The 27,972-nt window shown below is 36.5% G+C and overlaps 1 protein-coding gene across 2 annotated transcripts in view; it reads left to right on the top strand.

Moving 5' to 3' along the window:
- LOC139744252 (endosome/lysosome-associated apoptosis and autophagy regulator family member 2-like) overlaps positions 1-27,417 on the top strand; it is a 74,090-nt gene extending 46,673 nt beyond the window's left edge. The window contains exons 14-24 of one of the 2 annotated variants that reach the window (XM_071654697.1): positions 172-239; positions 1,811-1,958; positions 3,912-4,047; positions 6,942-7,039; positions 7,458-7,577; positions 12,235-12,341; positions 18,631-18,772; positions 19,559-19,726; positions 20,301-20,472; positions 21,738-21,788; positions 23,606-27,417. In XM_071654697.1, the coding sequence (XP_071510798.1) occupies positions 172-239; positions 1,811-1,958; positions 3,912-4,047; positions 6,942-7,039; positions 7,458-7,577; positions 12,235-12,341; positions 18,631-18,772; positions 19,559-19,726; positions 20,301-20,472; positions 21,738-21,779 (1,201 nt within the window). In that variant the 3' untranslated portion in view covers positions 21,780-21,788; positions 23,606-27,417. The remainder of the gene's footprint in view (positions 1-171; positions 240-1,810; positions 1,959-3,911; positions 4,048-6,941; positions 7,040-7,457; positions 7,578-12,234; positions 12,342-18,630; positions 18,773-19,558; positions 19,727-20,300; positions 20,473-21,737; positions 21,789-23,605) is intronic. The other variant, XM_071654696.1, reaches the window with a different exon arrangement.
- The last annotated feature ends 555 nt before the right edge of the window (positions 27,418-27,972 follow it).

Here is a 27,972-nt window from a genome sequence, read left to right as displayed (position 1 = left end):
TCATTTTTTTTTTTAATCAATCCCCATTAATACCACCCTGCAATGGATGACTGCAATAATACCCACATTTATTTTTGACGGCAGGTACATTGTATTTGACGTGTGTGCTTACTCCACTTTAATTTTGCTATGTTTTTAATATATAGTCTGACATTCATGCTCTGCTCTTAGTTGTGTTCCATGCAAACCTGGACAGTATATTGATGAAATATCAAAGGGCTGCAAGAAATGCCCTGCAGGTGAGATTCAGAATAAAACTTACAAATGTATGTTCTATTGAATGGTAGTAGTCCTTTTTTTACAAGCATCTATGATTCAATGATATCATCAAATGGCAGATTGATAACAAATCTTCTCTCTCTTTCTTCATTTTTCAACACAAGGAAGCAGTTCCAGAATGTGTATTTATTTTCTTTAAAAATTTAAAGAAAACAATTATTTATGTCATCGTGTGCAAGACTATGACATTGCCTTGATGCTTGGAAAATAAGGACTGCTGTAAAGTTTAAAAATAGTGGCATACATACAGTGCCATGAGCAGTGACCATAAAGAATAATTTTTATCAATAGACCCACTGTCAGTGAGAAATATTGCAACATTTTTTTATTTTGATGTATAAGTTTTCCATTCACACTGCAACAGGAAATTGTAAGCTCATGGCACTAGAGAAAAATCACAGGATTCTGCATGCATGTGGTGTGCTCAGCACTCTGCTAATATGTATACTGTACTAGTAACTAACAACAGCCTGGCCAGCTGGCTACATATTTTGCATGTGAGTGCAAGGAGTTTGAGTGTAGATCCTATGACTCTTTTATATTCTGAGGTGAGCATTTCATTGCAAAAGTTTATAATAAACATTATGCAAACCTAGGAAAATTGCAGTCAGGTCTTTGACATACATTGTATCTGGTGATGTTTCAATAAGATTTTGTCTATGTTGCCCTGCAACTTTCACCAAAATGTCCAACTTTTCTATTGTTGTGATTATTTAGTTGTAGGGTGAATGGCCTTAAATTCTCAATTTCTACCACACATTCACACACACACACAAAAACTCTTCTGTACAAGTAAATTTAAATGCTTGGATTTGGGATCCCACATGTGGCACTCTGACACAGGTTAGATTTTGATTAAAAAAGAAAAAAAAATATGTGGAGAAATTATTGCTGCATACCATATCATTTTACTTCAGTAGCAAAGTTAATTAATGATGAACATGTAAAGATCATCTTCGAAAGCATGACATGTTTTTCAATATAATGAAAGCATACTATTTACACCATCTTACGTGTTACTACCCTATTGATAGAAGGACAACGAGTCTAGCTATCAATTTAATCACCAGAATGTACTCATGTCCACATCCAAAATGCCATGTCAGAAAATCAACTTTTTATTTCGAAGCTTTTCTTTGAATGCTTGATTGATATAACTCGGTACAAGCAGTGTCATGCATCTTCTTTCTCCAAATTCAGAACAAAATTATTCCTAGTGATATGATTCTGGTCCCTTGCCATTCATGAATGCGAATATGAGAATGTTTTATTTTCTATTTGTGTCATGTTTTGAATGTCAGATATTCCTTTTAAATAAGATGTGAATATACATTTATGTCTTATATTTGCTGAAATCAGAGACATAGATGTGTGAATTTGCCTTTGCAGAGATAAGTTAAATATAGAATTATGAAATATTTCATGAAAGTAAGCTACAAAGGAAAAGTACCATGCTGTGCCATAGAGCCACAGAATGATTTTGTCAGATGTTCAAGAAATGAGCTAATATTGTACTCCTTGAATTGTAAAGATACCTATGTGAGAGGGAGTGACCCTGTTGGCAAGGATGCTTGCCTGCCTTGTGGCTCTGGCCTGAAGAGTGACGGTGGGAAGGACTGCTACAGTGACTGCCATGTACACCTCAATGGAAGGCATTATGATTTACGACGGCTTCAGGGGTGAGAAAAAAACAGATAGGATGTGCTGGCAAACATTTGTATGAATGGTAGAAGAAAAGAAAGAAAAAATGACAACTCTGTATGCCTCTGCTCTAGAGGGTGCTGGAGACAATGTGTTCTTTATCTGGATTCAATGAACATAGCTACATTGTATGATAAAACACATCAGTGAAATTCAGGAAATATTGGACATTCCATTCAAAAGTAATAGTTTTTCAATTTTTTGTTTTGCCCTTGCTGCTTTAGAAGACTACAGCAGCTTGTAATGTTTTACAGTAGTAGTGGAAAGATATGAAGTAATAAAAAGGAAAGTACACATTTTGTCTCTTTTTTTTTTGAAGCATAACAAAAGATCATTTGTGACCGTGCACACTGATATTGTGTGAGGACTGAAAATAGGTGAAATGGGTCAACCTAACCGATCTTGACTTTTCCATATTTTCTGAAAGAGCAAGTCTTCTTCTACATTATGCTAAAAGTTGGGATCATAAAACGGGCATGAAAGGGTGTTTTTTAGCAGTTTGTCTTGAACATTTTGTGGTAAAATAGTGTGATGAGGTGTGTTTTTAGAGTCCCCTTTTCATTTCTTAAAAACCTTGTACACACTCTTCACTTCCAACTCTAATAACTTCTGAAAGGATGATGCTACTGCTTTGAAAGTTTGCTTCAATTATGAACAGAATGTGTTTAATCTGATAATCCTTTCATTGTTGTTACTCTGCTGGTTTACATCCAGAATTACAGCTTGTAATGTTTTACAGTAGTAGTGGAAAGATATGAAGAAATAAAAAGGAAAGTACACAGTTTGTCTCTTTTTTTTTTTTGAAGCATAACAAAAGATCATTTGTGACCGTGCACACTGATTTTGTGTGAGGACTGAAAATAGGTGAAATGGGTCAACCTAACCGATCTTGACTTTTCCATATTTTCTGAAAGAGCAAGTCTTCTTCTACATTATGCTAAAAGTTGGGATCATAAAACGGGCATGAAAGGGTTTTTTTAGCAGTTTGTCTTGAACATTTTGTGGTAAAATAGTGTGATGAGGTGTGTTTTTAGAGTCCCCTTTTCATTTCTTAAAAACCTTGTACACACTCTTCACTTCCAACTCTAATAACTTCTGAAAGGATGATGCTACTGCTTTGAAAGTTTGCATCAATTATGAACAGAATGTGTTTAATCTGATAATCCTTTCATTGTTGTTACTCTGGTGGTTTACATCCTGTTTTTTGTCCTGTTCGTTGCACAGCCAGCGCGGCTTGGTAAAGATTTAGCGCTTAAATAGGCACCGCAATTCACAGCCTCTTTTCTCAGTTCACATTTTTCCTGAGTGTGTGTTTTCTTTCCAATATTTAGATAGGTTAGGAGAGTCCATTTGATTTGAGTTATATATCATTTTAAAGCCTAAAGTCTGCTCTTTTAGATTTCAAATTTTAAATATCAGATTTTAGATTTCATATCTGGCGACTTTCTGTGCATTTTGTGATGCAGGGTCACATTTGACTTACCTTCTTCAGAAATCAGGGGAATGATCTTACTCTTGAATGCCTGTAATATATTAAGAGAATATGTACAGTAAATTTTATTTAAAGAAATAACATTTGTGGAATTTGTGCTTTACTTTCTTGACATTGATGCACTACCGTGACAAGAATTGTAAGTGGTAGTCTTCTTCCATGAATTAACATGAATGAAAAGTGTGTAGTCAAACATGTTTAAAGCCCTGTTATTACTTTTATTGTGTATGTGGCTTAGTAGTGTGTTATTTGATTAAAGCGTGTAATCTAATTTTTGTTTATTGTGATAAGTGAGGAAGGCATCATGCATATGATGTTTGTTCTATCACATTTAGTATGTTGTACTTTTTATGTGTATGTTAATATTTGTGTCAAATAAGAGGAAAATTCTTCTAAAAGTAAGTTGTTTCATTACTTCTCTTCATTGCAATCATTGCAGACCTAAGTCGGTAATGTCTAGTGCAAGCTTCTTGATGGAAGGAAGTGCATTCTACTATCACCTCAACTTAAGTCTGTGTGGCAAGGAGCAAGACAGCTTGGCAAAGTGCACTGACAACTCTTCTGCCATTGGTCAGGTCAGTGTCTCCAGACTATTTCCTCAACAGATACTTGTACTCAGCACATAAAGGTATGTGTTGAAGATATACTGGAAGAAGAAATGGCTGATGGGGAATTTGTGTCTTTCCAAATTTCAATGCTTACACCGTGTGAATGATGTCATTGAGGGCCTTGATTGCCTTGACGTTTCTTGACTTTTTTCTTTTAAGTCTCCCGCATCTTTTGACGCCAAATTTACGATACCGGGGCGCGTGGTTCAAGTTGCGTATAAATATGCATGTGCATGTCAGACCAAAAATTGCTCAAAAACATGAATTTGTGTACAATTTCAATGCAAACTATAGAAGCCCATTCGTGCCACACAGGATTAAACTTTCAGTGGAGCTAACTGGCAGCCGCCACATAATCAACGATATCGATATTTCTCATAATTATCGATATCGCGAAACGATGATTATCTGGTGGCCACCATTCAATTATCTGGCGGCCGCCACTTAATTATCTGCCGGCTGCCACTTAATAATCTGGCGGTCGCCACTTAATTACCTGGCGGCCGCCACTTTATTATCTGGCAGCCGCCACTTAATTATCTGGCGGCCGCCACTTTATTATCTACCGGCTGCCACTTAATAATCTGGCGGTCGCCACTTAATTATCTGGCGGCCGCCACTTTATTATCTGGCAGCTGCCACTTAATTATCTGGCGGCCGCCACTTAATTATCGTTGAGCGATATCGATAAGTATGAGAAATATCGATCAGAAGTAACGTCTACAGTCTACAGTTAACCGCCTTCATCACGGCTCAAGGCTCAGATAACAAGACGTTTTTTATATGATGAAGTGCTGTCCTGTTGCTGCTAACGACAAATAATTATTTGGTACGTAAAATGTCGTTTCCAATGTTTTATACTCCAGGAAATAGACTGAATTGAGATCCGTAACAATACTTGTGGTCAATATTTCTCATAATTATTGATATCGCTAAATGACAATTAGGTGGCGGCCGCCAGACAATTAAATGGCGACCGGCAGAAAATTAAGTGGCGGCCGCCGGATAATTATCATTTAGAGATATCGATAATTATGAGAAATATCGATATTGATAATTATGTGGTGGCCGCCAGATAATTAAGTGGCGGCCGCCAGACAATTAAGTGGCGGCCACCAGATAATTATCGTTTAGCGATATCGATGATTATGAGAAATATCGATATCGGTAATTATGTGGCGGCTGCTAGATAATTAAGTGGTGGCCGCCAGATAATTATGTGACGGCCGCCAGATATTTTAAGGTGGCCGCCAGTTAGCTTCACTGAAAGTTTCATCCTACATGGCACGAATGGGCTTCTGTAGCAAACTGTGCTCACAGGCAAATTTCATAAAAGCATGATTATTTTGGGGTTTTAGTGATTAAAATCAATTAATGATATATTTTCTTGTTCGGAACAATGTCCCGGACAAGTTTAATCGAAAAAACAATGAGAAATACGTAAGAAATTAAAAAGCAATAAAATACTTCAGAATTTTTTTCGGATGGCACAATTTTTTAATTCTATATTTGCTCCAGGAAACTGAAAAGGATATTTAAACAAAAAATGTGCTCATTTTGAGCTTTATTTATACCAAATTATCTGATTTCATACATCATTATGCATAAATTAGCATAATTTAGCATAGATGATGATTTTTAAAAAAATTTAACTTTGTGGTACTTTAGATTATGTCATAGGCAATGTGTGTGCCAATTTTCGTTGTGATCGCACAGGCCCCCCCAGGCTCTATGATCTAACTGAATAGCCGGCCTACTTAGGGTTAACAGAAATCCCATTTAAGTGTAATAAATGTGATGTAACAATTTTTTCATATGATATTTCCACTGCTTAATAGAACCATAAACCACTGTATCGGGACAAATTCTGGCGTTAAGACGTCTGTTGTCTGTCATTAATATCTGAAAATAAGAAGAACATTCTTGAAAATAATCACCAGGATTTGATTTCCTTACAAGAACGGTTCATTTCTGACAATTCCAAATAGGTAATGCTGATTGCACCGTCTAAACATTTGCCATTATTCACTAGGCTAAAATGCAGTCAGTCATGTCTTACATGGTCAGCTTCTGCCTATGCACTTATATGTACAACCCCCTTCCAGGTAAATTTGGGGAATTGGGTTTTCCATATCCATTAAAAAGTCTGCACCATATGCTTAGTTTCAGCTCTAAAAGTTCTAAAGCTCCCCCTGTTGCACACCCTCTTTCTTTACAGTAAAGACACATATGTAGAACAATAGCAGTGACAACTAGCAGAACAGTGGCAGATACCAGGGTTTAGTAAATAGCCATTGAAAGTTTTGTTGACTGAATTTTTGGTGTTTTTGATATACAGTTTCCCAAATATTTCAACAAAAGTGTCCCCCAGATCATTGAATTTCAATTCTATAAATGCAATAGCTCCCTCATGTGCAGAGAGGTATCCCCTCCCACACCCTCACTATCCCCTGCTCAGTTGTCTCACTCCCTTATACATATTTGCCCAATTTTTTTTTCTCACCAAAAAAGGCAGAAACCTGAAGCCAAATCTCAACCAAAACTATACCATCCCTGTAAGAGTTGACATCAAATTCAGGTTCATGCAACCCTAGTGACTGACTTGAAAGGCTAAGTGTCCTAAACTTACTACCTAGTACTAAGTTGAACAAATTCATGTATTAAGTATATGTGTGCCTATTGCAACTTCAGTAATATGTGAGAAGTTTATACACTAAGTATGTATATCCAATGAAGATACATTGAAGGTAATCATGATATTCTACTTGATCTCATATTTACTATGTATCTCATTCCGACTTGCGCTTATGATTGTAGCCTTAATAATCTTGTTTGCTATCTGAATTGACATTGTGTTAAAGGAGAGAGATGGAGAGGAAACCAGTGTGATGTCTTGGGTGTGCCGTTCTGTCATGATGCCGGGAAGTGATCGTTTTATGACATCCATCAAGCCAATAAGGTTAGAGCAAAGTTCCACATTCTCTTGTTTTCAGTCTTTTCTGTTAAATGTGATCGTGCATCACAAAACCAACAAAAAGTCACATCCCTTGATTTTAAGTGAGGACTAAAAAAAAAAGGTGAATGGTGCATGTGTATGAATATGCATGCATGAATAACGTGAAATGGAATTTAGCCCAAATATACGTGTGGATTGAGTGAATGCTGCAATATTAGCAGAACACATCTGTGACAGTTGAGGAAAAATTGGATAATCTATTCAAAAGTTATGCATTTTCTAAATATTGGTGGCGAGACCACTGGATCAGAAGGCCACAAATGAACTAACCCTTACCCATAAACACTTTGATTTCATAACCTAATTGTTTCTTTTGTTGTTCATATTTTCCTGTCCTGGTCTTTCTCACCTGTGATGTTAGCCTCGGAGACACTCTGCTTGGTGTGAATGATGACAATAAACTAGGTGTGGTGAATGACACCATAATACCACAGCCTACGGAAGGTCTTCGTGATCTCAAGTTCTACTATCACTCTAAAATGTAAGTATTCATGTTTGACATGTGCCTGTGTTGCAGAAATTTCATTTTCAGTGTGCATCAAGGATTATAATGATAATACATCAAAAATAACTCGGCATTTTCAAAATAGGTAAAGAAATATGACCTTCAGAAACTACTTAAAAAAAAAAAAAAAATTCTTTATCATACATGTAGAATGCTTAAGGAATAGTCCAGTTTGCTGTTACATGGCATTAATCAACTACTAAGGCTCAAGGAATAGTCCGGTTTGCTGTTAAATGGCATTAGTCAAATACTAAGGCTCAAGGAATAGTCCAGTTTGCTGTTAAATGGCAGTCAAATACTAAGGCTCAAGGAATAGTCCAGTTTGCTGTTAAATGGCATTAGTCAACTACTACGGCTCAAGGAATAGTCCAGTTTGCTGTTAAATGGCATTAGTCAAATACTAAGGCTCAAGGAATAGTCCAGTTTGCTGTTAAATGACATTAGTCAAATACTAAGGCTCAAGGAATAGTCCAGTTTGCTGTTAAATGGCATTAGTCAACTACTAAGGCTCAAGGAATAGTCCAGTTTGCTGTTAAATGGCATTAGTCAAATACTAAGGCTGAAGGAATGGTCCGGTTTGCTGTTAAATGGCATTAGTCAAATACTAAGGTTCAAGGAATAGTCCAGTTTGCTGTTAAATGGCATTAGTCAACTACTAAGGCTGAAGGAATAGTCCAGTTTGCTGTTAAATGGCATTAGTCAAATACTAAGGCTGAAGGAATAGTCCAGTTTGCTGTTAATGGCATTAGTCAACTACTAAGGCTGAAGGAATGGTCCAGTTTGCTGTTAAATGGCATTAGTCAAATACTAAGGCTGAAGGAATGGTCCAGTTTGCTGTTAAATGGCATTAGTCAAATACTAAGGCTGAAGGAATGGTCCAGTTTGCTGTTAAATGGCATTAGTCAAATACTAAGGCTGAAGGAATGAGTCCAGTTTGCTCTTAATGGCATTAGTCAAATACTAAGGCTGAAGGAATGGTCCGGTTTGCTGTTAAATGGCAGCAGTCAAATACTGTGGCATCACCACTTGACTTGTCACAAGCAACATTGAATCAGCTATGTTTAGACTTAACCAACCAGTTTGCACCGAAAGGTCATCATTTCGTTTATAGTTTAATCTGATATTTAGCTTAGTGATATGTCATATGCATTGTACCCAAGAAATATGGGTGTGCAATTGTAGCTGTCTTTTTTTTTTTTTTTTTTTGTAGAAACACTGTTACTTAAAGCTATGCATACAATGTATGTGCTGTGTATGTTACTTGAGAATGTTTGTGATTTACAAGCTTTTGTCATGACTAAAGCTTGCAATATGAACTAGAGTAGCAACATGATATGGCCAAAAATGCCAAAGATCAAGGTTACATTCATGTTCATATACTCTAAGAAGAAAACTCATGCATGCAGTGTGGTACTATTGCCCATTTTTCTGAATTTTAGTATTACTAGGTTTTTCAATATTATGTGTATCCACAACCAAGAACATTAAAACAAAACAAAACACATTGTCTCAGTTGACAATAAAATTATGTATTCTGATGGTGCATTGTCTTGGCCCCACCATTGGTACCGGACTTTCCTTAGCCCACTTTCTGTTTACACTTGTTTTTGCCAAAGTGGGCTAGCCCCACTGATAGTCCCGTACTATCTGGCCCTGCAAAAAAACAGGGTTAGCACCGCAATTGCGGTGCTAACCCCGCAATTGCGGTGCCAAGCAAGCGAGTGTAAACAAACCGAAAAAATAATCTGGGGCTAAGCGATGGAGACGAAGTCCGACCCCCCACTGATCAATCAGAAACAAGGAAATCAAGTGCTGCCAGTGCGTACGTGTACAGTGCACAGCGTAATCATGAATATTCATGTGGTTTGGAAAGTATGGGACTAAGAAATACAAGTGTAAAAAGGTCAATTTTCTCCTTAGCCCCGGACAAGAGCTTAGTACGGGACTTATTGGCGAGTATAAAAAGCTGAAAAAATTGGTACAGGACTAATGATAGTCCTGGGTCAGAGAAAGTACGGGGTTAGGAAACGCAAGTGTAAAAAGGGCTTTTGTTTTGTTTAGCTTTTTTTTTTAATGCCTCTGCCACGAAGTGGTGCCGGAGACACTATGTTTTTGGGTTGTCCGTCCGTCTGTATGTCCGTTCGTCTGTCCGCATTAGTTTACGCGATAACTTGAATAATAGTGACTGGACTTTTACCAAACTTGGTCCAAGTATAAAGTATGATGAGGCAATTACTTGACTAGATTTTGGGTGACATCGGCTTAAGGCCAAAGGTCAAAGGTCAAGGTCAAATCATAAAATAGTATCCGTTTATGGGATAACTCAAGACTGGATCAAGCAAATTTCACCAAACCTTGTGCGAGGATGATGTATGATAGGGCAATTACTTGAGTAGTTTTTGAGTGAAATCGGACAGAGGTCAAGGTCAAAGATAAGGTCAAATCCTAAAATTTATCCGTTTATGTGAGAACTCAAAACTGGATGAAGCAACTTTCACCAAACTTGGTCCAAGGATGACAATTGATGGGGCAATTATTTAAGTATTCTTTTAGTGAAATTAGAGAGAGGTCAAAGGTCAGAAGGTCAAGATCAAATGCTAAAAATGTTGCTATTTCCCCCATATCTATGCTATGCCAGAAGGTATTTTCTTGAAACTTGTTGTAAACATGTAATACTGCATGAAGATTCTCCAGAGAGAGAGAGTTTCATGTCATAAGGTCAAGGGTTGGGTGAAAAATCTTACAATTTCACTTTCCACGCAAATAGTTCAATGTACCTTCATGGAACTTGGTACAATGCATGTACTGACTGGCAGGGATTATCTAGGGAATTTAGGGGTCACGGGTCAGTAGTCAGGGGGTCAAAGTTCTCGGTCAACTCCTCAAAATTTCACTATTTCCCTCATATACTATTTGCGATGCTAGCAGGATTATTTGTAAAACTTAATATGTATAATGTATTACCTAGTGGATATTCTCTGGGAAATTTCCTGCCAGAAGGTCAAAGGTCAAAGGTCAAGGGTCAAAGGCCAGGCTAAATTGCAAAAAAAAAAAAAAATTATACTGTAATTACACTTTGTCTTCATACCTTTAAAATTACTCAATGCATAAACTTATAAAAGGGCCGGTCAAAAGTCAAGTAAAAATCCTCAATTCCCCAAATACATGTACCTGCACTCTATAATAGACAATTATAGCAAGGAAAGTGAACATTCAAGACATCTCTGACAAACCTGTCATTTCAATACTTTGCCAGTTAATTGAAACTGTCATTACACCTTGTGAAAACCCTATACACCTATTGGGAGGATCATGCATTATGACAGAGGCATACCAGTCGCCATAGTGACATTTCTATTTTTTTTTTTATTCCTCCGCCACAAAGTGATGCTGATGTTGTGAGGTTTTCTAGTGATGTTTTCGGGTTGTCCATCCGTCCTTCCGTCCGTCCGTAATGAATTTTTATGGACAGCGTAACTAAAAAACCTTTTGAGATATCCTAATGAAACTTGGCATGTATGTGTATTAGGGGGTGAAGTTGTGCCTATCAACTTTTGGGTGCACATGCTCAAGGTCAAAGGTCAAAAGGTCAAGGTCAAATACGTAAAATGTCACTATTTCCACCATATCAATGCAATGCCTGAAGATATTTTCTTGAAACTTAAGTGTATACATGTATTACCCAATTCAGATTCCCTGGTGAAAGTTTGGGGTCATGAGGTCAAAGGTCAAAAGGTCAAGTGAAATTATTAAAACTTCACGTTTTTCTCCATTCCTTGGAAATTGTTCAAGGTATCTCCATGTAGCATAGCATATATACATGTACTGACTGGCAGTGATTATCTAGAGAATTTAGGGTTCATGGGGTCAAAGGTCAGGGCTCAAAGGTCACGGGTAACACTTCAAAATTTTACTATTTCCCTTACATTTATGCAACGCCAGCAGGATTTTTTTTTTTAACACTTGGTGAATGCATGTATTAACCTAATAGAGATTCTCTGGAAACTTTCTTTTTCTTTTTTCTTTTTTTGTGTGCCTCAAAGGTCAAAAGGTCAAAGATCAAGGGAAAGTGCTGAGCTAACTTTTTCCTCCATATAGCTCGGAAGTGGCTCAAGTTATCTTGAGACTTACTACATATTTATGCATGTTCTGCCGGACTGCCTGACAGTGATTATCCTATGAATTTTAGGGTCAAAGGCCAGATGAAAATGGTAACAATGTACTTTTCAATACAGAAATTGCACTTATTCTCCATACCTTGAAAATTACTCAATGCATAAATTTATGAATGGTCGAAGTCAAGTTAAAGTCCTTAAATCCCCAAATAAATGCTCTCCTATTCATTCAATTAAACCTAGGTCAAGGAATGTGAACATTCAACACTTTTGTGACAAACTTGTCATTTTAATATTTTGCCAATTTTGTGAAAATGTAATCACACATTGTCCACATGTACTATAGACCTCTAATAGGAGAATCATGCATTATGGCGGAGGCATACCATTCGCCATAGTGACATTTCTAGTTTTTTTTTCTAAACTGTGTGGACTGGCATGAATTGTGCAGATTACAATTTTGTTATCAATCTTAATCTGTAAATTATGTTTCGCAAACATGATTCTACATCTTGCAGGACAACTAAAGCTTGTCCGCAGGGAAGATCCACCATTGTGACACTTCGTTGTGATCCAAGTGAGGATAAGACTGACAGGATTGAACTACCTACAGCTTGCCCATCTGGTAAACTATTCTGAATGTTTGTACATAGATTTTGCTCAGGTCTCCTTTCAATCATCTTATGGCTACTAAGTCAGCTTTTGCAATGTGTTTTGGTTGTTTCCTGCCTCTCATCTTCCTTGCCTAAAGTATCTATACTTGTCCCTGGTTATTGAATTATGTTAGAAGATGGAGCAGTTGATTATTTTCAAAGGTATATTTTTAATCTTACCCCCGTTATATAGGATAACTTATGAGGATCCTGTGTAGAATTGAGGGGAATTTACCTCACAAGGAATGGATCAAACTGGAGCTCAATTTATTGTCTTATGGGGAAATGGTTAAACTGAAGCTGTAGGTTGTGATTTTTTACTCTACCTTGATTACCAAAAGTGACATAAATTTTGTTAATTTTACAGAATACATTGGGGTATTGATGTATGAAAACAATGTCTTTTTTCAAGTGTGTAGACGAAAGCAAATATTAACATGATTAGGGCAACAATTTGCAAAGAATGTCAAGAGAATGAAAGCTTCGATATCAGTGCCCTTGTTGATGGGATTATCTGTCTAGTATGTAAAGCCAGTTCTAGTTTTGATGGGATAAAGCCAGTTCTTATCCTTTGATGTCTTCTCACCTTTGGCTGTGTTGCATCAAACTTGGCCAACCGTGTAGCACATAATGACACACTATTTATGAAATAATCAACTTGCACTGTGCTTAATCTTGCAACGCATTGTTGCCATTTCTTCTTATCATATGAAATGTTATTCATCCAGTCATGCCTTCACAGGACGTCAAAACAACCACAGTAGCTCAAGCAGGTAAAGGTTTCGATGCTTGCTACATACTTAATTGAGGGGGAAGTACTGGCAATGCGCTTCTTTGAAGATTTCCTCGTTGACATGGCAGCCTACGGTCATAGAGGAAATATTGTGTATGATTGTGTTTCTGTTAATTTTTTTTTGCACTGTATTGAGTGAGGTATGCTTCATTTTTTTTAAGTTATGCTAACTGTTGACATTAGGAGTGTTAACCCTAAAAAGACGGGGGGGGGGGGGAGCCTAAAAGGCCCCCCCCCTCAACATTTCGCGCGATTACTCTGCAACGCGCAATCCTCTCGCCGCGATGCTTTATGAATTTTTTCTTTCGAGTTTCCCGCACATTTTGACACCAAATTTGTGATGCCCGGGGGTACAGTTCTGAAGTTACATAACTTTTTGTACATGCACGTGAGGCCGAAAATGGCTAAAAAATGTGATTTTGTGTCAATGCAAATTGAGTTTTTTCACATGGTTCATGTAAATATGCTTATTTTTACTCTCAATGGCTGAAATTAATTTGTTTTAGGAGTATCATGCTTCAAAAAGTGTCTGCCACAAATTTTGTTTAAAAAAAACCCCAACAAAAACAAAAGGTCGAAAAAACAAAGAAATACATAAGAAATTCATGAAACAATAAGATAAATAAGAAATTAATTTTGATACTGAATTTTTTTCAAGTACATTTGCTAAGAATGCCACAAAGAATAATTACACCGCAAATGAGCACTTTTGGAGCTTTATTTACTGATTTAGATCAAAGAGTCTGATTTCTCGCATGAATTAGCATAATGAATCAAAATAAAATTAAAAAAGGCTATTTTGGAAAATTTGAATTATACTAACTTGTAGATTACATCGCACACTACCATTGTGCAAATTTCTGCGGCGATCGCGCGATCCACGGCCGAGATCTTAAGGGGGGGGGGGCCCTTTAGGCCCCCCCTCCTCCCCCCCCCCCCCCCCAGTCTTTTGAGCTACCAAAATAGACCTGTCTTTTTAGGGTTGAGTTCATGACTGATGTCAAATGCACTAATCTCTGTGTAAAGGGGCAATTCTTTATTGTGTACTCTGCTTAATCAAAAGAGACTAACAATTGCGGTGCATGCTATGCCATGTAGGTACAGGATAGTTGGTAGACACTTCGGTTAAATGGGTTAATCTTTTCCAGACAAAGCTAGTCTACTTCTCAGTGTTTCATAACCTTTGAAATGGGTATTAATACGAATTTAGAAGAAACTTGGAGGTGCTGAAAAGGGATAGAGTGCGTTAGTTTCACCATTTAACATGTTAAATGTACAGTGCTTATCATGTTATTCATGGGTAAAACTGAATGCAGACAAACACACAAACACACAAAACCAATTAGCATTATTGACTTGAAAGCACAACATCAACATAATCATAAGTTTATGGTAAAGAACTGTATACGCCTTAGTGAGTCTAACTTTTTGTGAATCGGGACTTCCTGACAAATTCATGAGTGGTTAACTTCATTATTAAGGTGTACAGTTATGAACAGAGAATTGCATATGTGCACATCACATTCATGTTGTGATCAGAGTTCATACTGGTATTTTCCTGTGTTTTGCAGTTCACGAAGAGCACCCAACTTGTAAAGTTCCTGAAAATAATAACCTTGAAAAATATTTGTTGTATACAGTGCTTGATATTTATCTGCAGAACATGCACATTCCACTCAGTGTGCTCTGCTAATTAGATGATGGAAAGAAATTTAAGGAACGCCTGAACTTTTTAATTCTTGGTTTACAAATTGTATATAAACTGTATGTGATAACCTAGCATGAGTTGTCAAAATTGCATGGTCCATTTTCCTGAATAGAGACATTGCAAGTAGCATGTTAAATGCAGTATTGTGTTGAAATGTTTGTCTTTTTTGTTCCAGAAATATTTTGAAGATACACTTCAGCTGTGCTCTGTTTGACAAGAGCAATGTACTTACTATGTTTCATAATCAGTACTACGTATTATAATTATCAATGCAAATGCAATTTTTGCTGTTATCTTAATCATTATGTTCATGAGGCAAATATCAGCCAAATTGAGGAGGAAGTACTGGCAATGCGCTTCTTTGAAGATTTCCTCGTTGACATGGCAGCCTACGGTCATAGAGGAAATATTGTGCATGATTGTGTTTCTGTTAATTTTTTTTTGCACTGTATTGAGTGAGGTATGCTTCATTTGTTTTTAGTTATGCTAACTGTTGACATTAGGAGTGATAAGTTCTTGACTGATGTCAAATGCACTAATCTCTGTGTAATGGGGCAATGCTTTATTGTGTACTCTGCTTAATTAAAGGAAACTGAACTAACAATTGCGGTGCATGCTATACCATGTTGGTACAGGATAGTTGGTAGACACTTTGGTTAAATGGGTTAATCTTTTCCAGACAAACCTAGTCTACTTCTAGGTGTTTCATAACCTTCGAAATGGGTGTTAATACGAATTTAGAAGAAACTTGGAGGTGCTGAAAAGGGATAGAGTGCGTTAGTTTCACCATTTAACATGTTAAATGTACAGTGCTTATCATGTTATTCATGGGTAAAACTGAATGCAGACAAACACACAAACACACAAAACCAATTAGGATTATTGACTTGAAAGCACAACATCAACATAATCATAAGTTTATGGTAAAGAACTGTATATGCCTTAGTGAGTCTAACTTTTTGTGAATCGGGACTTCCTGACAAATTCATGAGTGGTTAACTTCATTATTAAGGTGTACAGTTATGAACAGAGAATTGCATATGTGCACATCACATTCATGTTGTGATCAGAGTTCATACTGGTATTTTTCTGTGTTTTGCAGTTCACGAAGAGCACCTAACTTGTAAAGTTCCTGAAAATAATAACCTTGAAAAATATTTGTTGTATACAGTGCATGATGTTTATATGCAGAACATGCACATTCCACTCAGTGTGCTCTGTTAAAGATGATGGAAAGAAATTTAAGGAACGCCTGAACTTTTTAATTCTTGGTTATACAAATTTTATGTAAACTGTATGTGATAACCTAGCATGAGTTGTCAAAATTGCATGGTCCATTTTCCTGAATAGAGACATTGCAATAGCATGTTTAATGCAGCATTGTGTTGAAATGTTTGTCTTTTTCGTTCCAGAAATATTTAGAAGATACACTTCAGCTGTGCTCTGTTTGACAAGAGCAATGTACATATTATGGTTCATAATCAGTACTACGTTTTATAATTATCAATGCAAATGCAATTTTTGCTGTTATCTTAATCATTATGTTCATGAGGCAAATTTGTTAGCATGTTATGACAACAAAACGAAATTTTGTCCTCTATAAGTAATACAAAACTTATATGAAATAAGTTTAGAACCACACCTGATGACTGAGAACAGGGTACATAATACACAATCCATTAAGCTGATATTTTTCCACTATGAAAACATTTGATAGCTCTTAACATAGTTCTGAAAAACCAAATGATGATAGTTTGCTTTTTCCTATTCAAGTACTCCATCCATAGTTTTCTGTCCACATCCCACACTCTCTCACACACATGTACCAATACACTCAGTGGTTTTCAAATATCTGTTGTTATTCTAAATATATTTAGGTGATTTTTAAAAATCAGACATCAGATCACTACAGCTGTCAACAGCAGTGAAGGTGTCACTGAAAGACCTAAATGTCAATGCCTGTAAGATTTAACAGAGGTGAAGGTGAAAGTGGACAGTATGTACTAGGAACATAGAATAGCAATCCTGTCACACAGGGTTGTACAACTACCAGCCAAAAGTTCTTACCATCTGAAAAATACCCACTTTTCCTTCATTGTCACAGGGATGCTGCCACAATGCTTCTGATATGAAATTTTGTGGTTTTCAGTCCAACCACATTATTTGACACTTATGTTGGCTTTCATCTGTACAAGTAAAGGTAGTGATACACTGCAAGTGAGGTAGCAGCTTGTGCTGCTTTTTCACAGCTGTGATACATTGTACATAAGCTTCTTACTGTCTCTCTCTGTTTGATGTATACTCATGGAAGGAATATTTGCTGGTAATTGTAATCTCTTAGTACTCCTTTCTGTGTAACTTGATTAATAGCTATAAGATCACAATGTATGTTAGTGTGATATTTCTGTGTAGCATTTCTGAATCTGTGATGTTCATTTGTACATTTTGTACTCCAGTGTCGTATTATAATGGTCCAATTTGAAGTACTTCATTGTGTCAGAGTGGCTTGTTTTATGGTTAACCATAACAGATACTTGGCTTCCTGGAATATGCTAGAGGAGATTCATTCAAGTCAGTTTATTGTTCAACTTACGTGGTTACTATATTTGAGCTGTATTTCTCATATTTCCAGTGACTTTGGATTTTGGATTTCATACAACCTTTTTCTCTTGCTATCAGTCTTCTGATTGAATAATTACCAATGTCAACAATCATTTGAGTACAAGGGGTGCAGGGTGGCAGGCCAGTACAATATCCTAATACATGTCCTTCGATGTACCCCTCAGACATTGAAATCAGATCCTAATCAATATATCTGGGCAATTCCATGAAAAGTGAAACTTTTCCTAAAAGTCATAAATCTGGTATAATTTGGGAAAAAAATATATGAGCTACAGGGACATAGTAAGTATCACTGCTAGAATTTGTCAAGTTATTTCATTTGAGTGGTTGTTTGATTCAATTGAAGAATATTAGGTATTCTTTTCTTCAAAGAAACAAAACTTTTTTTTTGTGCAATGTTTTTTAGTATTTTTGTTAACTGGTTGAAGACCAGTCCCTAGTATAACCAGGCAAGTGTGTGTGGGAAATGCGTGTTATAGCAAAATCAGCTTGTCCTTAACGGGTTAAAACACATAATCTTTGCCTCCCATTATTCCATATTCATCAATACTTCATAATTCATTTCAAAGTAATTTATGGACAAGAATGGACCAAAAACACTAATATTAGCTTATTCTAGATAAGAATACAGGGTACTTATAATGCCCCAATTCCACATAACTAACGTGATCAAGAACTGTGTTGAAGTATGAAAATCGAGACTTTAAAAAGTAGGTGAAAGTTGTAATGTCCATAATGCTAAAAATGTAGTGTCCGTAATGCTACATTCGTGAACCTGTAGAGTAAATGTTGAATCTGTTGTACACAATATCTACAACTTCAGCGGGTCCTGAGCACTTATTTCAACACATCCACATGGAGGTAAATAGTCGTTTAAACAAAAATGTAATATCTGCAACAGTGAACATTTTGTGCAATATTTACCAAATGATTTATAGTAGCAACTAATCAAAACTCATCTGTTAAACAATGAAGACTTAAGAATAAACCATGAATGGGTTCAGAATGGTCATGCTGTCTTGTTTAAAGAAGCCTACAAAGTCACAAAGAATTCCCCAAATGTAATGTCCATAATGCTGGAATCACCCATCTCATTTGTGTTCCTAGGCTTTGACAAGAACTTATTTTGTATTTTCAGGTACCTGTGATGGCTGTACATTTCACATGTTGTGGTCCAGCAAGCATGCCTGTCCTCTATGCACTAAGGAAGACATTGTAGCCATCAAGCAGGAATGCCAAAAAGGCCAACAAATTACCAAGTTTGTTTGGAATGACACTGTGTGAGTATTGTTAGCAAGGCATCTTTATTGATATATGTATATATATGTAATATGTTTATATGTATATAAAGGAACATATGCTAAAGAGTTGAAGGGTTGGTCCGTCGGGTATTCGAGCTTGGGTCTGCCTGAATCGCTATGACGTCTCCGTGGCCGAGCGGTTAAGGCGTTGGCGTTCCATGCCAAAGACCCGGGTTCAATTCCCGATGGAGACCAATTTTTCAACTCTTGCGCTTTTCCAAAAAGGAAGAACAGTAAGAGGAATAACGATGTCTCGATAACCGATAACGATAACCGATTTCTCCTCCCTTTCTCATATCTCATATATATATATATATATATATATATATATATATATATATATATTTAAATACTTCTTTTTACTTGTTTCCTAGCAAAGATCATACATCAGTGATGTTTCTACCATTCATATTCATCTTCTTCCAAGTTATGTAGAGGTAAATGGTCAATGAGAGACAATCTAACTTTGCTGAGATAATGATTTTTGGACCCTAACCAAAGTCTGTTTTAATGAAAGGAATTAAGGCTGCCAGCTCTTGTTGGTGCATTGTGTACAATTTTCTGTACACATATTAATGCTGTGCTCATACGAATGATGGGAATGCTGTTGTAATAGCAGAGAGAAATATATTTTGTGTGACACTTTTTTCGTTTTTTTCATTCAGTTACATGGTGTTGATGTGCCTGAGTGTATATGATATCCATGCACTGTGTCATTCTAATGAATGAAAGATTATTAGATGTGTTTTGTTTTCATTGAATCAGACAATGTGTTGGAGGAGTAGCATTGCCTGCAGACAAGACAGAGGAGTGTGTAGTACCCCAGTGGTACACTCAGGTGCCAATGTATGCCCAGATTGCTATTGCTGCCTTTGTTGGAGCTGCTATCTTGCTCTGTGCCATGGTTGTCTGCATTTGGAAAAAGAACAAAAAGTAAGAAAAAACAAACAAATAAACAAACATATGTATTAGAGAGAGAGAGAGAGAGAGAGGAATTTCTATGGTAACTATTTTTTCTTCCCGACAGGAAATGATTCACATTAGATGATTGGCTCTTGAGTTCTAGTTATAATAGAAAAAATTAAATCGCTTCCACGCTCCTCATTCTTGCCTAAATGTGAAATGAAATTACCGTCAAGAAATTATTGTTAGCTCTAAACATGCAAATGACACTTTGATGTTTTTGCTGTAAAAGTCATGTTTATTTTGTTCAATTTCATTAGATGGATTTTTAAATTATTAATGATATGTTTGGGTGTATTTACTGAAGTGCCCCTCCCATTTTCTACGGGGAAGATACATAATACTCTTCTAGAACAACTTAAGGTGTGTTGAAATGTTTCAAAATACGATACTGTATTTATTACATGTCTCCCGAGCCAGGAAATTAATTTCTCTCAAAAAGATAAAATTCCATGCAAAAGGTGATACATCCAAAATTACTGTATTCATGTTCTGTACTGCAATTTGTATGAAGGTAAATTTGCATACGGCCATCATTTTTCAGGCTGGAGTACAAATACCAGAAACTGGTGAGCTCTGCGTCAGGAGAACTGCCAGCAGCAGACTCGTGTGCTATTCAAGAGGGAGAGGATGAAGATGAAGTCCACTTTGAGGATGGCAAGAAAAAGGCCAGGTCCTTCCTCAGCAAGTTTAAACCAAAGTCTTCTTCAGACAAGGTGATTAGATTGAGTCTTGGTCATTTATGCTGTAGGCACTCACTCCTGCTTCTCTATCATCTCATATCTATGAAATCCAGTTGTGTTCAAGACAGAAAAATCTACTGGGAAGGGAAATCCCTTTTTATGTACTTTTTGTATTAAAAGACACTGGGTCACAAAAACAACAAAAAACTCATCAGGTATTAGGTTTTTTAAAAGGTCAGATTTCGAAAAGGAGATTCTCAGCTTATAGATGATGTATGCCTCATCAAATTTTGCTGCTTCCAGTCCACCGAATAGACAATTCAAAATTAAGATTTTGTTATTCTGTTGAAGCACTGAAGTCAAGACTTCAAATGGAATGGCTCACCCTCGTGTGTGTGTGTGTGTGTGTGTGTGTGTGTGTGAAACAAAAAGGGCATTTTAAACTGCATGACAATCACTGCAAAAGGATTGTCAGATTAGTTTAAAGATAAATAGTTTAATAGTCACTAAACCTCTCATGATTTGCCTCTTCTGTACAAACCCTCTTTGTGTGTAATTACTTGCATTTCATCTTTTACAACAATTTTCTCAGAATTTTGTTTTTCTGGTTGCTGTTTTCTTTTTATTACGACATTCTTTTCATTTTTTATTATTTTAAATGAATCCTGGCGAATCCAAACAATCATAGAATTCAGGCATGAGATGCTTATCAATTTTGTCCTGCTAACAATAATAAAGCAAAAAACAAAAGACAAAAAATAAATAAATTGACAAATGAACCTCAACTCACCATCCAACATCTACGTCCACTTTGTATCAGATTCTTGCTTCATGAAAGGCTGGCAATCTGCATTATTTATTCACATGATTAAGAATTGTGTTCAGCTAGTATTGTCTACATACATTGCAATGGCATCTATCATTATCTCATTGCTACAGCAATTGCAAATGTTTTCTATTGCATCTTGTGTTTCATTGGACATGAGAATAGTTGTCAAACTTTCACATATCATGGCTTTTCCTTTTAACATGTCTGTTTGATGTGTGATTATCATTGACGCTAATCATAATGAATTATTTCCATTCAGATTTATTTGATGATAGTATACAAAGTGATTTTATGGTATTTTTTTTTAAGTTACAAAGTAGATTGTGCCTGTGATTTGGTAAAAGATCAAAACCAATCTGAGCATGCTGTGTTTTTATTTTCAGATGTAGTCTGTTTGTCCTTTTGCCCATGGTGTTGGTGATGTCATATTTGACATGTTGTCTTTCCTTCTATCTCTCTGTCTATACAGGAATATGCTTACATGGAGGATTCCCTTCTCGCAATGCACTGATCTCTCTCTGTAAATTTTCCCAGAGTTTATTTTCAAATATTTTGCATGCTGATATGTCACAACAGCTGCCAGGCACCTCTTAGATTGCTCATATTTTGTTACAAACACATGTTTTGAGATATATTGACAGAGTTAAACAATCTTTACTCCAAGATTGAAAAAAAAGTTACAGTGTACTTGCTGCTCTGTTTTAAATGCATGCCTCACTCATTTGCCTGTTATTTTGATTTCTTTTTGTTTTTGCTTCATTGAAAGTGATTAGCCTTATTGAAGAATGTTAAAGTTATAAGTTTTTGGAACACGCTGTTTGATAGCTCTATAGGTTTCAGTGATTTTCCATATCTGTGTTTCTTTCCAGCTTGCTCTTCAAACTACACATTGCTTCTTCCTTGGTCCACTTATTGATATATGTTATCATGACTTTGACTTTAATTCATGGTTGCATGTTTCTCTGCCTGCATTGTAACACCTCTCAACATACATGTATGTCACGTAGTTAACATTAATAGAATACAATTTGTATGCTGAGAATTTTGCACATATTTTCTTACATGCTGGTTGCCAAAGAAAATGATATGTCATGCAATGTGACACCACTTACAGCAGAAAAAGTGGAGATCAGAAGAAAGATTTTCAAACTTGATGTGAAGTTTGCTTTGACATGTTGCAGACGAGAACAGTGGCACATGAGTTACAAGCATGTATGTCTTGAGACTGCCACAGGATGTCAAACCCAGAGCCACGCATGAATTGAGCACCTAGTCAGTCAGACTTTTCTCCATTTCATAAGCCATAAGAAGACTGCAAACATTCTTGTGCATTCATCTTATGGTAGCAAAACCCCACACTTTTCTCAAGTGTGATAGCCTCACAATTTTCATTTCAGTGTGAAAATAATGAATTAAGTGTTGAATATTCCACACATGAGTAGGCCTCATATTGGCTGCTGATAACACTGAATGTGATATTCCAACAAAATTTTCTAACAGCTGGATATGAGACTACTTTTCCTTCTACACACATGTACGTGTGTATGTAGAGAACAATTTGTCAGCCAATCATGTGCTGCATGCATAATGACTATAATTATTATGTAGAGTACTATAGAAGAGATTGGTAAAAGGTTGCATTGATAGTACAGATCAGAGTCTGATAAAGTGCATGAATGTGAGACACTTGGTAATTATTCTCCTCTGCCAAAAAAATAAGAAGATATATAACCTGAAAAGAAATGAGGACAATGAAATTATACTTTCTAAATTTCACAGTAGTTTTCTACGTAATGAACTGCAATGATATGTGTTCAAAGAGCCATAAAAGTATTTGTGGTCAATGCCTTGTAAAGGCTTTCAGTTGGCATGCTGACATATTCATACTATGTAGACATATTTCTCATTTTGGTACATTGTTTGTCTCCTCCCCACCCCCCCCCCCCCCCCCCCCTGCACAGCATTATGGAAATTAGATTTTATTTCTTCATGGGAAATCAAAATAGTTATAATGATACTTATGGAAAATTCCTACATCTCTTAGTAAAATATGACAATTTGATAGAAACAAATAGTTTGCAGGAAATCCAGTGAAAGATGTATGAACTACAGCATGAGGAAATTCAAAGGGAGAGTGGGGTGGGGGCTTGGAATGAAAGCCACAATGGTGGAGTAGCTGGTTCCATGATAAAAAGAACAGGTCCTATGAAACTCTTTGACCTGAAGACCTTCAGAAGATGATTAGCTTTTTTTTTTCTGTTATGGAATGCCAACAAATAAACATCTGTGTAGCTGTGCGTCTTACCATGTACTTTGTCTCTTACTTTCTCTTCATAGCAAGGACTGCTGGATGGGCCAGACATGGAAGCTTTCCACATGACGAACCAGCCCTCAATTATGACTCCACTAGCAGATTCAACATGATGAGTTGTCATGGTGACCATTGTCAGTGAGTAGGTTGAAGAAAGAAAAGAAGATCCATGAACAGAAAATATAAAAACAAAAACATGAACAATCTCTTTTTTTTTTCTTTTTTTTATTTGGTGTTTCTAAGAATAGGCCAAAGAAGGTGAGGTGTAAGAATATCAATTTGTATTTGGGTTTCATATAATGGAAATACTTGTCATCTACAGTTGACCAAATGGTTTATTTGTTCATTTGTTTGTTTTCTTGAGCTGTCATCTACAGCATTTCCAAACCTGTTTTATACTTTCATCTTATTTTTCATTGTTCACACAATAATGTATCATGATATTATATGCACAAATTGAATGTGAGAAAATAACTTGTTCAAATGAAAATGATATGTTATCAGAGTCTACATGTGCTATCAATCTGAACTGGATTTTATCATTTGTTTAAAAATTAATTGTTGACTTGTTAGTAAAGTAAAATCCCAAGTATGTATGCCTATGATTGATTAATGAGTGTTTATTTATGAACACAGAGGACAGTTTATCAGTCATTTGCAATAAAAAAAAAAAAAAACTCAACAACTCGACACAAGAATCATAAAGTGAATGAATTGCACTAGACGTGCTGCTATGAGGGATCAAAACTATCACCAGAGACTCCAACTCTCCCATTTTCGACGGGAGATCTCCCGCCGAAAGCCAATTTTTGCAAAATCTCCCGTTCTCGCTTGAGATTTAATTTCTCCCGCCCTGGCTCTGTGTCTCCCGCTTGAAATGATTTCTTACTTAAATCTCATTGTATGTTGAAAAATAAGCCTTAGATAGCACGAAAGAGCATCTAGAACCGAGATCCAGGGCCGTTCAGCGGGCCCTGGACCCCAGGCCGGCTGCAAGGAACTTCGCGCTGTGCGCTCGTGATGTGCACTTTGCGCACATCAAATTGGAGTCTCCCGTTTGCTAGGGGTTTCAGGCGGGAGAATCTCCCGATTAGAAGGTGCTTGGGGTTGGAGTCTCTGTATCACTGGCTATTTGGTGGAAGCTTGGTAGTCTAGTGTATGTGATGGCTGTATAGCAATCAGGAAGTCATGGGTTGGAGTCCTACAGTACCTGAGTTAGTACGCCCATGATTTTTTGTTTTTTTCATAGCTATTACTCAAACCCTAATTAATTTGCGTTGCTTTATTTGCTTCGATGAAGGGCAATTTGTCAATCATTTGCAATAAAAAAAAACACAACTCGACACAAGGTTTCAGGGTGCTGTGGAAACTATCATGTAAACATATTAGGCAATTTACAGTCAACTCTCTTTGAGATTACTCACCTTGTGATGCTTATACTTTTGTCAGCAGGATCCAAACATTATCTCTTTGATTTCTCATTTGGAGCCAAGCAGCATGCAGAAAAATATTTAAACTGTCTTGTCAACTTTAAGCTCAACGTTAAATTTCTGGTGCTGTATAAATCACCACAGCAGAACAGTAGCACCTACAGTAGGGAATGTAAACTGTAAAAGTGGATATTTTCATGTGACTAATTATTCGCGTTAGGCATGGTAAGAAGAGTTTCGTACGTTTCTAATTCTGCGGAATTAAGACGTCAACTACTGGAACATATAGCAAGCAAAAATATTCACATGCTTTTATTTTTGCATTAAATTCTGGATGCGCGAAATGGGTGAAAATTTCATCACCACAAAAATTTCCACTTTTACAGTAGGACAAGATTTAGCTAGGTATGCAACAAAGGGACTTATAGATAGAAAGTAATTTTCCAGTGGAAAAAAATTAAGTTGGTTATAGCACTGAAATTGAATATTGGTACCCAATAAACTATATAAAGGAAGAATATCTTAGGCTGTGAACTACTTTTCATATTTGTGATACCTAATGTTACCATGAGAATTCTTACAATAAAAGGACTACCCTTGTAATTTTGATATTATAGATTAGTACTGATATATAAACGTAGTTCATGCTGCTTAAGTTGTGTAAGCTTATGAGCAGGGATAATATCATGATGTAATCTGTTTCTTCAATGACATGTTACATGGTACGTGTGCATTTTGTACTGCTTGTTCATGCAAAGGCATCAAACCCACTATCTCGGCACAATTCTTTAACTTTGGTGTCGCTGACTTGCTGAATCTTCTGCCTGCGTTTCAAACAAATCAAAGACTGCAGAACGTGGTTCTTGCATGTCATCTATTTAATATGTAACATGTGCTATGAAAGTTATCAGAGTCAATATTTTTGCATGCTTTTCATTTCGCGAATAGCACCTGACGTGAAATTAGCAAAAATAAAAACCTTGCGAAATATTTGGCGTATGCAGTGTACCTACAAAGATGTAAATGTAAGATATGATGTTATGATATTGATCCAATATAAACTGTGTGTCCAAGACATAAAGTGAATATTTAGTGTATGAATACTATTATTGACAGTATGATGTCATATGTACAAACATCTCCTAACAAATAGAGTACTTAATGTCATTACAGGGCTGCCAACATTGGAAACTAGTTGAGAGTGAGACTCCCATAGGCCAATGCTGTAATTTAGGAGTCAAAATGAGTGAGATTAATAGAAATGCATGCAAATGAAATGAAGTTTTAGAGTGAGAAAGGACCAAAATGAGTGAGTCTCACTCTCAATGAGTGAGAGTTGGCAGCCCTGCATTATTATGTTGGAATCAAACAGACCAAAGCTCAAATGCTCTTAACTACAATACCCATTGGACATTGTGAAGTGGCATAAAAGGTTGTTTGATGTGACAACATTTGTCATGAATATTGTGTACTTTCCTAAAAGAAGATAACTCTGGTTGTCCCTTTACAATTTATTTCCACTTGCCATTAAAGACACTCCAGAATGATGTTCATGTATGGAAGTTAGGGATTGTTGAAATGTAGGAATTCTGATATGTGTACTATCAAGCCGATGAAACAGTGGTGTGTAAGACTCTAGATTAAATGTCTTGTGCACATAGATCCCTGCCAGGACTGTGAGCAATATATCCTGTACACACAGGTCCCTGCCGGGAATGTGGGCATGATATCTTGTACACACAAGTCCCTGTGAGGACTATGGGCAAGATATCTTGTACACATAGATCCCTGCCAGGAATGTGAGGAGAATTCATTGTTAGATGTGATGTTACCATGTTGAAGCCAAGATCATGCAGCCTTCCATTCTGTGCCTTGCTCCATGGTGTAGCATTTGCAACCATAAGATGGCAGGACTAGGCCTAATGATTATCAGTGACAAATGTTACGGTCTGCATTATTCATGTGGGTTAATATTTTACTTTCTTGTTTGATTGTTTCTTTCTTTTCTTTTGTAGGATTAGGGATATAGTTTTATCTGTATCAATCTGTAGAGCACCTTGGTCAAGTAGATAAGGCTCATCCTGTTTAGCAGAATTTCTTGGTTTCTAGTCATCCAATTATTCATCCTTGAATAGTGTGCTTTGCCCGTAATGGCTCTCTTCACCCAGGTGTATGAATTGGGTGATCTTTGGTATTCCAAAGGTTTGTAAATTTGAAAGTGAAATCAAGTTCATTGTTTTGAAGGTTCATTGATGGAGAAATGAAATAAGGTTCACTATTCCAAAGGTGTATTATTCCAAAACACACAAATTCCCTGTACCTTGAGGTTGGTTAATCTGAAAATGAAAAATGTTTGTTTACTCGAACATTGTGGCTTTATTCTGAAGATCTGTTAATCCAAAAATAAACTGGGGTTTGCCATTCCAAAGGTTTGTTAATCCAGAAATGAAATGAGGTTTGTTATTATGTTTTAGTGAACCTTTTCCAGAGTAATAAACCTATGGAATCACCAACTTTAACCTGAATGAATATCCAGTAATGATAGGATGATAACAATGGCAGGTCCCTCTTGGATGGCCAAGTTATTACACACTGAAGAGAGTACCCTGGGTAACATATTATCATTAGGAGTAGTAGTAGTAGTGGTAACAGCAGTACAAATAGCAGTAATGAAGTGCATAACTGTATTGGAAAGCATGTCTTTGTTAATATGTTCTGCCATAAGTAGTGCCATTTACAGTGAGCACTCTAACATGATTTCACAAAAGAGTTGCATAAATATAGATTTTCAACAAACATGGCACAAGAACATGCATGACAATTTTTTTATAATTCAGATGTCACATAAATGTTAACTTTATCAGCTGCAGCAGTTGTGTGAGGTAGCATGGAGGAAGCATGACCAAACTCTTGAGTTGACATGCGTTTTTCTGGCATATGACGAGACATTGAAGAAAATAAAG

This window comes from Diadema antillarum, unplaced genomic scaffold (assembly GCF_040938485.1).
Source record: "Diadema antillarum isolate AM-2024a unplaced genomic scaffold, OU_Dant_1.0 seq00001148_RagTag, whole genome shotgun sequence".
Taxonomy (NCBI): domain Eukaryota; kingdom Metazoa; phylum Echinodermata; class Echinoidea; order Diadematoida; family Diadematidae; genus Diadema; species Diadema antillarum.
This window is presented reverse-complemented; position numbering and strand designations above follow the sequence as displayed.